At 40.2% G+C, this 16,734-nt stretch overlaps 1 protein-coding gene and 1 long non-coding RNA gene across 2 annotated transcripts in view; one reads left to right on the forward strand and one right to left on the reverse strand.

Annotated features, from left to right (window-relative positions):
- Positions 1-16,734, reverse strand: part of LOC126869842 (uncharacterized) — a 210,896-nt gene that overhangs the window by 88,939 nt on the left and 105,223 nt on the right. The window lies entirely within an intron of this gene.
- LOC126869818 (homeobox protein engrailed-1a-like) lies at positions 446-6,867 on the forward strand. The gene is made up of 2 exons (XM_050626877.1): positions 446-1,742; positions 4,650-6,867. The coding sequence occupies exons 1-2, from the start codon at positions 1,043-1,045 to the stop codon at positions 5,003-5,005; spliced, it is 1,056 nt and encodes a 351-aa protein (XP_050482834.1). The 5' UTR covers positions 446-1,042; the 3' UTR covers positions 5,006-6,867.

The following is a 16,734-nucleotide window of genomic DNA, read 5'->3' on the forward strand; positions in this document are numbered from 1 at the left end:
AAGAAGGTAAAGCCTGGTACATACTATCTTAAGTAACGATGCTTTTACTTTGTATAATTCCTTCCGAAAATGGACGAGTATTTCATCGACGTAGAAGGAAAGTCGTGCCTCGGAAGAACTTGACAACATATTTTTCCCAAAGTAGCTATACGTAGAAGAGAAGGAAAAAAAACGGTTATAAGTAAGACAAAAATCTGGTCGCCGTTGAAACGAGACTGGAACGATGCAGTGGCATCGATCGTAGTGAACTCCAGCTCCCTACTCTTCGTACCACTGCCGGTGGAGGGGGGTGAGCAAACGGAGGGGAGTAGGGTAGACCTTACGCCAGTGGGCGGAGCTTGTGACTGAAGAGTTAATAGAGATACAATCGAGGGTGTCTAGTGCACTGCACTCCAGACTGGGGCGTAGGAGGAGTGAAGGGACGAGGGGGTCGGAGGGGAAAGCGGTAAGTAGGGACCACAGGTCCCCTAGTTTAGACATCACTGAGCGACGGATGGACAGCCAGTCAGACCCGTCACAGCACTCGCTCGAGTCCTCGGAAACCTCGAGAAAAGCCAATACTAAGGAGACTTGCAGCTCTTGGAGCTGATCCAGAGTCGAACCTTTCATCTCGCTTCGGACAACAGCAACGTTCGACGCGACAATGTTCGCGGCTAGATGAGCCTGTCACGTGAGCGCGCAATACTACGCAACATCCGCCGACGAATATTACGCAATACGCGGGAACAGAAGTTTTAAGACGTTGTAAGTGGCACGAACGGCTGAATGTGATCAATGAATGATCAGTGAAGAAAGTACAGTGACGCGTGCGGTGATCCTAAGGGAAACTTTAACGAGCGAGATATGAAACAGTGAGTCAGTGTCTTGAACCAGTGAACTCTGAGCTCTGATAGACTAGATACGCGACAAGTGTGGCTCTGTGCACTTTCACAAATATGACGGCAGAGGGTTAGCGTTACGGTTGAAATTTCACCGTTCAACTGTCACGGCTGACATTTACATTTGAATCGTATACGTGACAGACGATTCGGAAGATCGAAAGATGAGCGTAGCTCTCGTGACAATGGATTCCGCGTACGGTCTTCGACTGGGAATTGGCAGCCATCATCATCATCATCATCATCATCATCATCACCATCATCGAGTGCGTTCACCCGAAAGTCACGTGGTTTCTCGCCAGGATCAGCAAGCAGATCACAAAGACGACATCGAGGCACCGTTGAGATTCAGCGTGGTAAACATACTGAGACCAGATTTTGGACGAGAGGCGATTCTCAACACGAAAGCACCGAAACAAACCACTTTGGCGCCCGGTCACTCGACGACGATTCCTGTTCCGATACCTCGTCACAGTCCTCTTTCTTTGCCACGTGATCTGACTCTATCGTCCAATCGATTGTCGCCCACGAGGCCTCAGCCTGGCAATTTTTCCGTGCACAGAGAAAGGGATCTGTTTTCTTCTCACTGTGGGCTGACGTCACCTCTTCAGAGGAACACTGGTCTCAGCAGAAGCGGAAGTCTCGAAAGCCTAGCGAGTAGCAGAAGTTCCGTCACCGGAAGTTCCGTAACTGGAGCACCTTCCCTGGGTTCCACGTCCTCTACCATCGGCAGCGACTCCTTAAGCGGAGACAGCAGTACCGGAAATGCGAACAGCACCACCACCAACCAAACTGGACTCAACGGACAGAGTCCTTGGCCTGCGTGGGTTTATTGTACCAGATACTCGGACAGACCTTCATCCGGTAGGATTGTCAGTTATTTCGAATCTGAATTTTTTGAAGACAAACTTTCATATTCACAGAAATACATAAGCATTGTAAAGATATTTTTCATAATAATTTCATCGAAATATCAAATGTAACAACGTTCATTTCACACGAATGGCTTACCAAACCGAAATTTATACTTCGAACAATTTCTAAGAATTTACAAGAATCTACGTAAATAACTTTTGTACGTTCGTTCAGTTCTTCGATTTTATCAACAACGATAATATTTAACACTATTGCTAACAATAAGAGATTTTTACCATCGATCACATCGATTCGAGTATGAGAAAAATTAATACGTAACTCTAATATACGCGAGACGCGAAATTGAAAGATGACAGGGTGGTCCCACTGGGATTAATACGCAAGATTAATCAAGATCCCACGACCCAATCTGTATCGAGAGAGATATATCTCAGTTAATCGTGGGTATCACGGAAGCGGAGGAACGCAACTAACCAGCCATAGCTCGCCACTCTGGTACCACTATTTCTCTGTGTATCGGCTTAATCAATTTACGTTCGGTGACCGTTACATCTGCAAACCAGTTTCTATGTAAATGAACGCGGGTTTCCCGGCACGTCGTGGAAAACGCTACATAAAGTTCCCCTAATTACAGTTTCCTCCGGTGTAACGCGATCGGTTTCTATAAAGAAATACTAGTTTAGACCTAGTCTTAGAAGAAACCGATCGGTACCGAACTACCAGACTGCATACTTTATGTATAATTACAGTTTCAGCTCAGGGTGAACGTACAGCTTTGAATACACCACCTGTGTCAGTTCACAGAACTCTTGGTTCTTCTGAACCTATAACCGCGATCTACCATCTGCGACCATCGTGTCCCAGATATGCGACTTCTATCTAGTCAACAGGGTGGTCCGCGACCCTACCACCCGATAATCGCGGTTACTAATTACCGTAAATCGTGATCGATGTTCCGTTTCTTGATACCGGCTGGTTCTGCGGTTAATTAAATGGTGTTCGACGCTGAGGAGTGATCGATGGCCGATGGTAGATTTTAATCGAGCTATTTTAGCTGGTGCTTATCGTTGCACGCATGTTACTTCGAATTGGAGTGACATTAGTTGAGATACTTTGAGGAAATCGACGGAAGCAAAATATGTTAAACTTGGAAGACGAGTTGGCTCGAGAATTTTTTTATTTCTCCCTGCTTGATAGTTTCAATGGAATGAAACTAAAAAATATTAACACGGAAACACGTGTTCACTTGTTAACATTCGTGCGTTTTTCGGTTAAACAGTTGGTTTATTTGGGAATTTTATCGGAACGGTGTTAATACGCAACAACTTAACAAAACTTTTCAGTAGAATAATTTCTAGTAGATGTTAACATGGTAAGACGAATTAACACGTCGCTCGGATTCTTAGTTTTTTGAATATGTCTAATAATCTTTTTATTTAGAAATTCTAAAATTCCAATTTAATGTAGAAAAATGAATTAACTCGTAGTTTAAATTTTCAATTTCTTGAATATAGGTAACAATTTGTTTTTACTTACGAATTTTAGATATATTTTTTAGGCGTCAAATTGACTGGTTTTACAATTTTATTAAAAGAATAATATAATGAATTTTATTTTGTCTTTTATGTGTTCAAACTCAAAATAATTTTATATCAAGGCTACTTAAAACGACTGGCACTTGTCAGAGTGTAAAAGGGTTCTGCGATCTGTTTATCGAACCTCAATTAACCAGTTTCCTCGTTTTCTACAACTTGCCACACGTTTTTAAAATTTACCGCCTATACAATACCTATAAAATTTAAAATACTGCCTATCATCCGATATGATAATATCAGATATCAGAAACATTCCGGATCGATCGCTAGATGCTAACACTAGAAATACCACAGCAGTCAAAATAACTAATTCTACAATTTTATAAATGTGTCAAGCCTCGTTTAGGGATTATGGTCCCAGATGGATTAATAATATCAAAAATTTACTACATAACGTGGACTTCCTTCTGTAAGAAAGTCATAAATCTGTAAATATAAAAATATTCTATTATTGCGTATTTTTTAAAGACCAGTTATTTTCACTATTTTTGGTAGAAATAGCTTCCTGTTAACTATCGGTAGTTCTAGTGTCAAGAGCGTAAGGTTTGACATTGATTTAACTGAAATTGATTTGTCTTTATCAACTTTCAACTTTGTGATTGTAGAAATCTTTGATTAACGAATGAGTTGGAAAACGTTAGTTAACATGTCAGTGCTAAAATTTTGAAGGCAATTCATTAGAAACCTTGCTGGATAACTTCGAAAACACGTATTTCTATTCCTTTAAAGAAATCTGAATTCTTAAACGATTTGTTTTACTAGAAATTTTAGTTTACTCTCCTGTTAATGTAGTATTTATTGATAAGTTGCCCTATGAATATTCAGTAGCTGTCAGCAGTGTTTCCAATAATTCTTCTAAACGTTACAAAAACACGATAGCAGGTTAGATCGCTAGATTAATTTACACGTGACATGAAATTATAATCTCCGATCTAAAGGTCCAAAAAGAATTTATTCTCTCTCGCTTCATTACTCTCTACGTATCTATCCAACGGAAGATTAGTCAAAATTCTCTACCGAATCACCGATTTCTTCGACGTGCGAGCTTCTGATAATCAACGCGAATGCGTCGCTTATCGAAGCAGGATTTACGGATAGCGATCGCACCGTGTAACTCGAGGGAGTTTGGCGTTAGAAATTCCATCATATGCCAATTCGAGTGAGTTTATTTACAGCCGAATGAAGATTCGAAGCAAAACGTCAATGTTCGTATGGTTTACTTACAGCTCAATGAAAATTCAAAGCAATCATGCTATCGAATGGAATTAAAATTAACGAGCAATTAACCGTTTCGTTTCAGGACCACGAACGAGGAGAGTGAAACGATCGCAAAACAACGGAAAGAGCGGGTCGCCGGAAGAGAAAAGACCACGGACCGCATTCAGCGCGGAGCAACTGGCTAGGCTGAAGAGGGAATTCACGGAAAATCGATACCTAACCGAGAGAAGGCGGCAGCAGCTCTCTCGAGATCTGGGCTTAAACGAGGCGCAGATCAAGATCTGGTTCCAGAACAAAAGGGCAAAAATCAAGAAGGCCAGCGGCCAGAAAAATCCGCTAGCTCTTCAATTGATGGCCCAAGGTCTGTACAATCATTCGACGGTGCCCGTCGACGAGGACGGCGAGGAAATCGTGACTGGAAGCAATCATTCGCACTAATGACGAGTAACGTGTCGTCAAAAAGGTTGTTGTTGTACTCGTAAGAAATTTCACTCGTACGATAACCGAACAATCCGCTCGCCGCTTTACACCAACGTTCTAACCCGACGGAAGTAGTTAAAAATGTCTGGAAAGGACGATTCGAAAACGATTGCGTGTTCTAAAGTCGTCGAATTTCTTACGGAAGAGTTTAACTGAAATGGAGGTAGGAAACACGTGTTTAAAGATATTTTAAACGGTCCACGACAATATTTATCGTCGGTCAGAGCGATAGGATCCTGATCTACTTCTATATAGCTACATTAAGCGATTACCAAATAATTTTCTACTCTAGTTTAGACGTAGCTGCAGCTATGAATCTTGAAACGGTGAAATCTTGAGCGATTTATATACCAGAAATACAGACAGAAAGGGAGAAAGAGTGAGAGAGAGAGAGAGAGAGAGAGAGAGAGAAAAGTGGAGCAAGATCGACGTTCGTTTTTCGTATGATCGTATGGCCGCAGACTGAACCTTTATATTTATCGACTATATGTACGTATATCGGCATAGATACGATTCTAGTACACTGACTTCGGTACGATCCTTATCGATTAGATGCTTAAATTATTTATTTGCCTTGTACATAATTGTAAATACAAGTGATCGTAATGTGTATATGTATGATACGAGATAATCTTTAATTGCCGCGCGAAGATTATATTATTGTGTATGTGCGGAGCTGCACACGGTCGCGTGAATACAGAAACGATCTCACACTGTATATTCCTAATTATCGTACGAGTCTACATAGGATCTATATAGATCTTTCTCTAAATATACTTATATCTCATGTTCGTGTAGACAGACTTGGAAAGTATGCGTATATGGTAGATATATCCCGGTGTCTCACAATATGTGGTCGATATAATCTATGTAACCCGCTTACATGTTGCCACCGATTAAATCGAATTAAATAGATATATGTGTATATATATGTATATATGCGAGCTGTTTCTACATTATTCTCCTGTCCTTGGATATCTTGCACGATTTCAGATTTACTTTACAACTTCTGAAATCTGAGATATTATTTTCCATCGTAATCTGTTTTTAATAATGACGAAAAATTTCTCTTCCAATATTCGCAACAATTAATTAAGTAAATATTCACCTCTACTAATGGAACGTGAATTTAAATATAGTTTGCCACTCTACGTAGTGGATAATTATTAAAGAGAAAAAAAGAAAAAGGAAAAACAGGATTGTTTATGGTCGAACGATTTCAAAATGAAAGCGGACCAGAGCAATTAGTAAAATTTACGTGGCCGAAAAGTATGCGGATCGTGGAAGAGACGCCGTCTGTGTATATGGTCGCCATGGACGCGCCTCGTTCTCAGTGCAACGGTGCGGCGCGGCGTGACGCGATAATTGATCCTAAATTAACGAGCCACCCGGTATTCCGAGCGCAACCGACAAATGGAACGTGGCGAGGATGACAGTGCGCGACTAGCTCAAACGCATTCGCGCACATGTCGCTGCCGATCGACATGGGATAAGCGATATGTGCACCTGTTAGTAGCTGCCATACGTGGCTGCCCGCGAACAGATTTACGAAGGTACATTTTTTCTTCCTTAAAGAATGTCTAATACATTCGCTGCTATTAAAATATCGCTATCCTTCCTTAGAAGCTATTTTTCTTCATTACAGATATCTCTACTTTAATTAATAACGTTTGTGTTTTAATTACGGTTCTGATTATTTTCTAAATGTCTTTTTTTATTTATACGTAGGATAGGATGGGGCTCAAACTACGGCTTTTCGTATAAACTTGTGTACAATTTTGTAATAACAATATAGAGATATATTTGTTTCTTGTATTAAAGTATTTGATTATTTAATACCATTATACTTTATTTTTATAAAGTTTATTGGTTAATGCTCTCACTTTTTGCAAACTTTAAATCTTTGTCGATATAGAACGGGCTTTTTGCCCTGGAAATAGGTAAAAAACTCCTTTCGTATTAACAAATATTTATTTAGTGAACTTTTTTTGGTATACAATATTGACGGAAAATATTACGGTATGATTTCTTAAAGAAAAAAAATGAAAATACAGAACAGAGATTCGGCTTGAACAAAAAATAAAAATACGTGTAAGAGCTTTTTGGTTTAAACTAAAAACTAATAAAGCGAAAAAAAAATTCTTTTTAAACACTGGCATTATTTCTTTATACTTATCTTACCAACGTCATCTTACATTGAAAACAAATAATACAATCTATTTAACAAATATTCGGTTAAAATGTTTTCCTGTTCAACGAAAATATTTGTCGTGGCGATGCATATCCGAAAGAAACTTTATCTGGATATTCTTTATATCTTGCAATAAATTTTTTCAAGGAATTCTTACAAATATCATATTTCCTGGGTACTCTACATAATTTTATTTTACCGTTTATTACGTTGTCTGCTGCTTGTTTCATTACTTTCAAAGATTTCGTGCCACGATCCATTCGTCTTTTGTAGTGTTACATTGTAATAAAAAAAAAAAATAAACGTAAACAATCTTTTAGTTTTAGGTGAAGTAGCAATACACCTTCACGTGGGTTAATAAGTTCCAATACAAGAACCTCCAATATAAGGGAATACTCAAAGGAACACACTACCTTAACGTACTTGCTTCATACGCTGTTAAGCTATTATGTCACTTAAATGTAACTCAATAAAAGCGACGTACCTCTTGAAATTTTTGATCTAAATAATGATAAAGGTCGTTGTATAAATCGTAAGATCGAATCTTCCGGACAATGCTCCGGACAACAGATCGAATCTGTCCCTCCTCTTCCGGACAATGCTCCAATCATACGATGCCATTGTTCATCTATTGTTTTATAACGAAGATTTTGAATTCGGGACTTTTTACCATAAATTTAAACATAAAAATATTCGAGATGATCCGGTGTGGTGTTGTGATATTTTCAATTAGAATAATTATGCTATATTGCAATATTTTGTATTGTTTTTGCAAGACAAAATGATTTGATATTTTATAACGAAGACTTTGAATTCGGGACTTTTTACCATAAATTTAGACATAAAAATATTCGAGATGATCCGGTGTGGTGTTGCGATATTTTCAATTAGAATAATTATGCTGTATTGCAATATTTTGTATTGTTTTTGCAAGAGAAAATGATTTGATATTTTATAACGAAGACTTTGAATTCGGGACTTTTTACCATAAATTTAGACATAAAAATAATCGAGATGATCCGGTGTGGTGTTACGATATTTTCAATTAGAATAATTATGCTATATTGCAATATTTTTTATTGTTTTTGCAAAAGAAAATGATTCTTTATATTTAATATATTGGAATTATCAGAGTGATAAAAATTCGTAATTTTTTATACAATTCCAAATTTATAGCAAATAAATGACTTTCTAAATTCATATGTTTAGTACATATGCGGATAAAGGCTTGTTTTTCTCGTTACTTCAATTCTAATTTCTTTACTGTAAGTCTTACTCTTCTGTCATCAGTAGCTAACAGTGTTTAATATATTTGACGTTCTACAAGCCGGAAATTTATATGTCTAACAACCAATGTCGAATAAAAGGGACAAGTTGAATGTTATTAATTGTCATTAATTTGAACGCATCGGTGGCAATGAGGTTCAGCATCCACAACCACACAGTCTGCCGGTACACGGAAACGGATATGTATGCGGATGGTAGCCGAAACCGGGGATAAATTACTGAGTCGTCGTCGTTGGCTATTGTATTTGAACGTGACGATCCCTAATTGGTAATTCTATCGCGAACCCGTTGCATTGTCCGACGTAATTGCGTGCTACGCTACTTTCGTGTACTAAAGGTAGATTCGATTTTACCGATTATCTGCTATGTACTAAATGCGAGAAACATCGTCGTAATTTTATTACAAGACTCTTTCTTTTATTATACTTAATCCTCTATTCGGATTATTATCTTATCTTATCCTTCTAATTTATTTTGAACGAATTGTAATAAACTCGTCCCTCGTTAACTAATCGTCATTTCCAGTTTACAGCACCGACCATTCGACTCATTTACCAAGCGCAAGTATACGAAATATTAACTACATATTACATTACAGAATGGTTTGTTTTTATACCACTAACGAGGTATCTGTAACCCGGACTTGGTCTTATAACGAAAAACATCAATTGTATCATGAATCCCTTTATGGAGCAAAGTATCCGAATAAAATTAAAAGAACAAGACAAAATACACATCCACACAATTCCAGCTTTCAGAATGGTCATTTCAACAATTTACGATGCCACGCGAAATGGATTAATTTTAATATTCCCGATATATCTAACGAGACGGGAGTGAGGCCGCGGAGGTCGCGTATTTCAGGCCTGACGAACGGCGTCCATACAAGTCGCCATTATTAATTATCATTAATTTAAGCGCGGAGAACCGTGGGGGTTGGTAGTTGTTCGCGGGGCAAAACGGCGCGAGGACCTGGCAGAGGCGGTCACAGGAAGAGTGGAGGCAGGAGAAAGAGGGAAGAACGAAGCGTTGGCGGTGTTCTCTTCCAACGTTGTGAAACGAACGCACAGGATGGTGGCCCAAACCGGGGATAAATTACAGAGTCGTTGTCCTGGCCATTGTATTTAACTGCGACGATGCGTAATTGTTGGAACGCCGTTGCATATACGGCAGAGAGAGAGAGAGAGAGAGAGAGAGAGAGGGAGAGAGCAGAGTGCAAGAGTGGCCGAGTACAGGGTGGAGAAAACGAGTTAGAAACCCTGTGGGGAAGCGGATAGGGTGAGGAGTGGGTGGCTACGGAGGAGACCAGAGGGATGGCGGAAGGGAACTGCCACTGTGGTCGAGAACCATAGTCATCGGAATGGCCATTAGGGGTCTCTACGGTTCCAAGAGTGGCTCACTAAATTTCACCTTCTTGCACGGCTCGTGACCACCTTGCGAACATCTACAATTAATGGCGCCTCAGCAGGATGTTTATTACAATATCAGAGAATACGTAAGGGCTGCGCTCGTGGCTACTTCCGGTATTTCTGTGGTACAATGGTTTAACTGCAGAAATTGGGAAACAACGTTAACTTGGATTTACGCTGGCTGTAGATCCTAAAATTCATTCGTTGCTAGTATTAATGGTAGACTGATTAATCGTACACTATTGAGTGATTAGGATCAATGAATCGATGCATCGAACGCAGACAATGATAAAGAGCGAAACTTTAATTAGTTTCATAGGTCAAGGTTCTCTATCAAAATCAAATACGATTTATGCTTAATCGGACTCCATGGGATGGTATCTCTAAAAGGTAATATTTTCGAATGAACGAATATCGACAACAGTGATTAGTATAACAAAAAGTGTACTTATTGTTTGTTCGTATAATATTTATATGTACCCATTTCCAGCTATTGGTAAATTACGATTTTTAGAGAGGACTTTCTATAATTATACCTACTAAATAATAATATAATTCTACTCTATAACATTCTGAGATTTGAAGTTCAACTTCTTTTCCTCTGGAACAATTTGATCATTTTTTTTATTTTATTTATTTCGATCGACTCGACTGTATCAACAGACTATAGTAGTGTAAAAATCTATATATTCAGAATCAAATAAAAAAATTATACTGTTCTATTAAATTATAGTTTTCTTTATGATCAGAATCCAATGAAAAAATTATACTGTTCCATTAAATTACAGTTTTCTTTATGATAAATATTATGAGTATTTACGAACGAGCTAGAAAATGTTTGGTTGTTATTCGATAGCCTTCCTCTCAATGAAGATTTGGCTGGTTAAAACGGAATCTACTGTATTCAAAACAATATTAATCGCGGAATGAAAATTCTGAGGCAAGAATCGCAGCGTTAAGAGATCACCTGGATTCAGGGTGGATCAAAAGCGTGCTCCGCACTCTAGAGACGTTAGTACCCGGTTTCCTCTCGGTCCGACTGCTAACGAGTGTAACGAGGCCTGGCCCGTCAAATTAAAGGCGGGCCGCGCGAGAGGCGAAGGGAAATTTATCGCGCCGCTTTCGGGAACCGCGGGTAAAGGCCACTTAGCTGCCCGTAAATGCGTCGTCTCTATGACGACACGGCGGCAGATGTCTCGCCAATAGATCACCCCGTACGAGCAGAGAAAGAGGCTTTGTGAACGCGTGTCTCTCATCGCAAGCACCGCCAATGGACGTGAAAGAGCCGCGTATGAGTTATGTCGTAACGAGTCGCGACGTTTTTCTCTTACGCACGTGCTCTTCGGCAACGTTAAAAGATTCTTGGACCAGGAAAGATCGAGATTCATTGCGGTTACGGCGATGAATTTTAATCACTCGCCATCAGACTGCGGATGTTTATCCATTTAAAAATTTTAGGAAATTTAAAGATAAAAAAATTCATAGAATATATAAGCTACATATAAGAATATTCCAGTAACGATATTTAGTGGCTGACATGATTCTCCGTATAGGTTCTACATATCTTTTTACTTGCGCTCATAAAAATACAAGTGTCTGTAGCGGCACATGAGTTAGAATTCGATTCAAATCATGTTGTTGTTTTGCTTCGCAGTATGAAGTTCGTTAGGTTACGTATAATGTAAGAATAAACAAATTCCGAGCAAAACAACGTCGCCGCTACATGTAACCGTAAAACAAAGACAAATTTGAATCTTCCGACTTCCCCCTGACTACTATAAATAAACGGACGCGATCGCAAACGGATTATTATAAACAGCGACCAAACGACGTTACGCACACCGTTTCGCGACTAGTACATGGTATCGACGATTTCAAATATAATAACGATTTTACCTACCAGTAATCTCATCATTTAACCTCCTACATGTCCATAAACACTTGCATTCTAATTACAATATTTAGTATGACAAGAAGGCTTCTATTTAAATTCCATTATCGTCATAGAAATATGAAGTTGCATTAAAATTACTAGTCTACTTATTATTCACACTTCAATTTTAAATTGATACAGTAAAAATAATTCTTACTTGAAGAAAAGATCGTAATTGTCTCGTCATAAAGTATAGGAAAAGGACGGCTATACCAGCAAGAACATCGTTCGTGTTTTGTACGGGATTCGAAAATTAGTAGGAAGATTTACTAGGAAGTTAAGAAAACGCGATGTTGGTGCGAAGATGGCGAGACGGGGCGTCGTTAGGGCCATTGGTACCGGTTGCATCGTTGCTAGACTGTTTTTCTTAGTAGGGAGAATCGTTTGACGGGAAGTTAGCGACGTAGTAACCGTTTTATTGGCATGCGTGTACATCGACGCGCCAGAAGAAAGCTCTTTGTTCGTAAAATGTCACTTACATCGGTTTAATACTGCATCCCTCGGCTTGCGCCCCCTTCGGTTATCCAGACACCGAAACCAATCGCTTCGTCAAGCCGATCTTCGACGATGCATTACGCACTTTTCTCGTCTCTGACATTTATCGATACAGGATACTTTGCAGGTCATCTCTCGGGACCTTTGCGTCTTAGTTCTTTCCTCACAATGTGTGAGCATCCTTTTAAGCATCCTACTGCATCGAGATATTTTCTTTGATCGTGTTAGAAGATCAATTTGTTAAGTTGTTTCAAGCTTCTGCGAGAATATTGGCAAATGAAACGTATTTGAAAGATGAAAACGGTAAATGATTCATATAACAGTTACAAAAGTGGAATGGAGATTCTTAGTTTTACGTTAAAAGCATCCATAGAAATTTTCATTTGGTTTTCGTAAAAGAAAAAAAAATAGTTGTTCTTGCAGCTTCAAAATTGATATAAAGATCGATTTACAGAAATTTGCTATTATTTTGGATATAGGACCAAAACAGTTAAAATACAAACAATTTAATTTAATAAGTTTATTAGCGTATTAATCGTTTTTATTGAATTAAATTCATCAATAATTTTTACCCACAATCGGTCTTTTGATACCGTTAATAGACAAAATAAAATATCGTAGTACTCGCAATATTTAAATCTGTGATATATTCAGCATAAAATTCAACTACATTTTTCCCGCTAAAGAAATCATTCTTCATTTTTTTCTCAATTACATCGCCTACCGTTTAAACTAAACTCCTGAATTGCGAAAGGCAACAGTGTAAATTTCGTAGAACGAATGAGGACGAAACGGAACGTTCATCAGTCGTCGCTACGATCAGCCAGATTAATCGGCCGATTCTTTCGTTTTTGGACACTCTAAATCTTTCTGGAAAAATAGAGCAAAGGATCCAGGCAGATTGCTCGGTTGCTCGATGGCTGTGTGTGCAGGCTCCGCGAATTTTCATCGAGCCACTCTTCTCGAGAGCCGCGTGCTATTTCAGCTCGTTAGGATAACGAGGATCTAATGTCGCGTTCACAGCCCGGCCAATTACGCGTTACGGGCCGAGGAGCGCATCTTTCGGCGGATCCGCATTGCGACCGTGCTGTCCGGAAACGAAACGAAGATAACCACCAGTCCAACTTTGTAATTAATTAAGAGTTTTGCCTGATTTTTTGCCCACTCTGTCGTTCCCATTCGGTTCTACCAATAGAAAGTTAATTCTTTTTTCACATGGCTCTTACAACGTCCGAAATTAAAATTCTTTTTAATTTCATGAAAATAGTTGATTATCACGATAACGATGCATTTTTCGCATAAAGAGTCGACCAAGTCGCAAGCTATAATGCTACATATAAAGTACTTATTGTCTAGAAAATATTTAATACCAGAAATGCAATAATCCTAAGGATAGAGAGCTACGTAATTATTTTCTAAATTGTTCATTCGGAATTCATCGTTAGTGAATTAAAATTCAATCAGCTAATAAAGAACCATGAATTCAATGATCAAACTGCCATTACTTGTTAAAAATTTGATTCTGAAGACGAAACGAAAGGTAAATAGTTCCTGTTCCAAAACAGTGAGACGATACAAGCGGCGTTTCTCGTCCACATCCGACAGTTCGATGAAAAACGGAAAAAGACGGCGTGAAAGTGGGGTGTCCGGGTGGTGCGAAGAAATACGCGGACGCATCTGGTTACCTCGGCCCCCCACGCGTTCCCTTGCGCTTTGTCGCGAGTTAGCTAGCCACGGTACGTGAGCGCCTCGCGTTTAAGGTATAAGGGCATAAAGGTTTGCTTTCGGTTGTCTGTCGTGAAGGTCCCGAACATGGTAGAACGTGCGCACGTCTCTCGGCTATATGGGACCAAGAGTCGGTAAGAGTAGAGAGACCACCCAACGCGATCGCGCGAGACTTCTGAAGCGGGAGAGAACCAGAGGAGAAAGAGAAGAAGAGGAAGAGGATCGTCAGAGAGGAAGAGACAGAGTCGATGGAGAGACAGAACGACACAAAAAGGGGAAGGAAAGAGAAGGAAAGTGGGAGAGGAGAATAAAGCGAAGAAAAGGAGAGGAAACCACGAGGTGGATGGAAAGAGAAGAATCTTAAAGGGACGAGGCGAGAGAGGATCGGGCATCTGGGCAAGGAATGCTTGTCGGGTCATTAATGCTCCTCGCTATGCACGCTCCTTATGGATCTGACCAAATCAGTGACCGATTGCCCTCCCCCTCTTCCCTCTGCCGGTCTGTGGCCGCAAAGTGGACCGCGCTCCATCGCTGCAACTGGTATATTCTGATGCGAGAAAGCTTCTGCAGGCTTCCTGATGTTCGTATTTCCTTCCCTCCATTTTCGTCAATTCTTAATTATCGGTTAACGAACGGTTCCGCGAGTTTAACCCCGCGCGGTTGCCAGTGATTTTCCATTCTTCATTTCTAGCTACCAGATAGCCATTTACCACGTTCATACGACATCGCATATACATACCTTCGTGATTCTTTGCCGAGTACTCGTGTCCAGTCTGAGTTCGCGTGTTTTCATAGTTACCGACAACTTTCTTAAGTTTCTCGCGCATCAGTGGAAAAACTTGTATAACACCGTGGATTCAATTGAAATCCGTAAGTGGATTTGGTTGGAGATCCGCGATAATTTACCTTTTAGCGGAACAATTAAGTTTTTACCGAGCTTGTTCTCCCCTCTGGTCGCCGATCGCGATCGTTCGAATGGTTCTCGAGCGGCAAAGCGGGAAAGAAACCGCTGCGCATAAACAGCGCGTTCACATGGCATCCATGAGCTGAGAGTAAGAGTGAAAGAGAGAGAGGGAGAGAGAGAGAGAGAGAGAGAACCAAGTCTTGCGCGGCTCTTACGCGGAACAGGTGCTGCTCGCGATTGTAACGGCGCGCATTGTTACACTGTAACCCTGTACTCGACGAGATACGTAATCTTAGTACGTGGTCTTAAACTATGTTGAAGAACGTCAGACACGAGAACGATAGACGGAGAGAAAAACGCACGGAGAAAAGGGAAAAATGGTAATGATCCTAGGTTGGTCCTAAATAAAGCTTTATGTCGTATCCATTTCATGCGTAATTGCAGCACCGTCGGGTAGATAGAGCAGCGACGCGACGGGGTGGCGGAGCGTGGATACCTGCCATACGCGCCGGTAATTAAATTCTTTGAGAGAACGATCGTGGAATGTACAGGCCGGAGCGCGCAATTAAAAGGGAAACGTTTCGTTTCGTTGCCCCAAAGGACTCTGGTAATTAAAAGAATACGGCCCGTAATCGAGCCGAATCCTTCGCCAGTTTTTCTTTCTCTCCCCTTCTCACCCCATCCTTTCTCATTTTTGCACTCTTTTCCTCCCTCTTCCTTCGGTTTAATTTCTTCCTTTCTTGCTATCGTCGCCCGAGTCTGCCTTTTACCGTCTCTAACTTTTCGCGAAAACTGTCTGTTAGGGATGGGAACGCAGCTTCGTGGAAAGCTCGTCGAGTAGCATGCTAATATTCTTTTTCACCCCTCTCACCATTTCTCTGATGGTGCTCACTTTCCTTTTTCTTTTACCTTTTATTCGTGACGCCTTTACGAGAAGCGAGGGTACGGACCGATTGAAATAGTTCGCAGCAATTATCACGCAAGAGTACCACTTCGTCGACGACTGTTTTCCACCCTTATCAAACGAAGGACCCCTTCGCCATCCGCCTAACCAATGGCGCGAGAGAAAAAATCATTATCTCAGTCCAGTCGATGGTCTTTCGTTTAACGCGTACGAAGAACCGTGCTCTCTCTCTTCATACGAATGGTCGATTTACGATAAAACTTTTATGGTTCCTTTCAATTCATCTTCTGCCTTCCCTTTGAATTCTTTTTTATTCGCTTAACTTTTTGACCGGCCATTTCGACATACGGTGCTTTCTCGATCGAAAAAATTTGGAAAGCGTTCGCTTTCTATCGAATCTTCCTCTTCTTTTAAACGAACCTGCTTCGCACATAACGCGTCTCGACAATTAAATTAATTTAGGTTAAAGTCGTGTAATTCACTTATTCGAAAATTAAACGATTTTTGCTGGCCTGAAAATGGAACTGATGCCGAGAGTCGAGTTCAGAGACGAAAATTGTCTACGGGGGGTAGGGGGCGGGGTTGCCATAAACGCGAGACGAAGAGGCGACACTACGAAGCGAGAGAGGGAATACTTTCAAGTTTTATTGGCCTGGCGTGACTGATTCGTCACGCTTTCAGGTGCCGCTCAAAAATTCGACTTGATTAAATTTTTGATCAAATTACTTTCAGTTAAATAAACATGCAGCAGCGAATCAGCTTTACAATGCTGGTTCTCCCGTCGCTGGAAATTCGAAAGTGGAGATTAGTAACCTTCCCCTGTTCCAATTTCCAATATT

Source organism: Bombus huntii, chromosome 9, assembly GCF_024542735.1.
Source record: "Bombus huntii isolate Logan2020A chromosome 9, iyBomHunt1.1, whole genome shotgun sequence".
NCBI classification, from domain to species: domain Eukaryota; kingdom Metazoa; phylum Arthropoda; class Insecta; order Hymenoptera; family Apidae; genus Bombus; species Bombus huntii.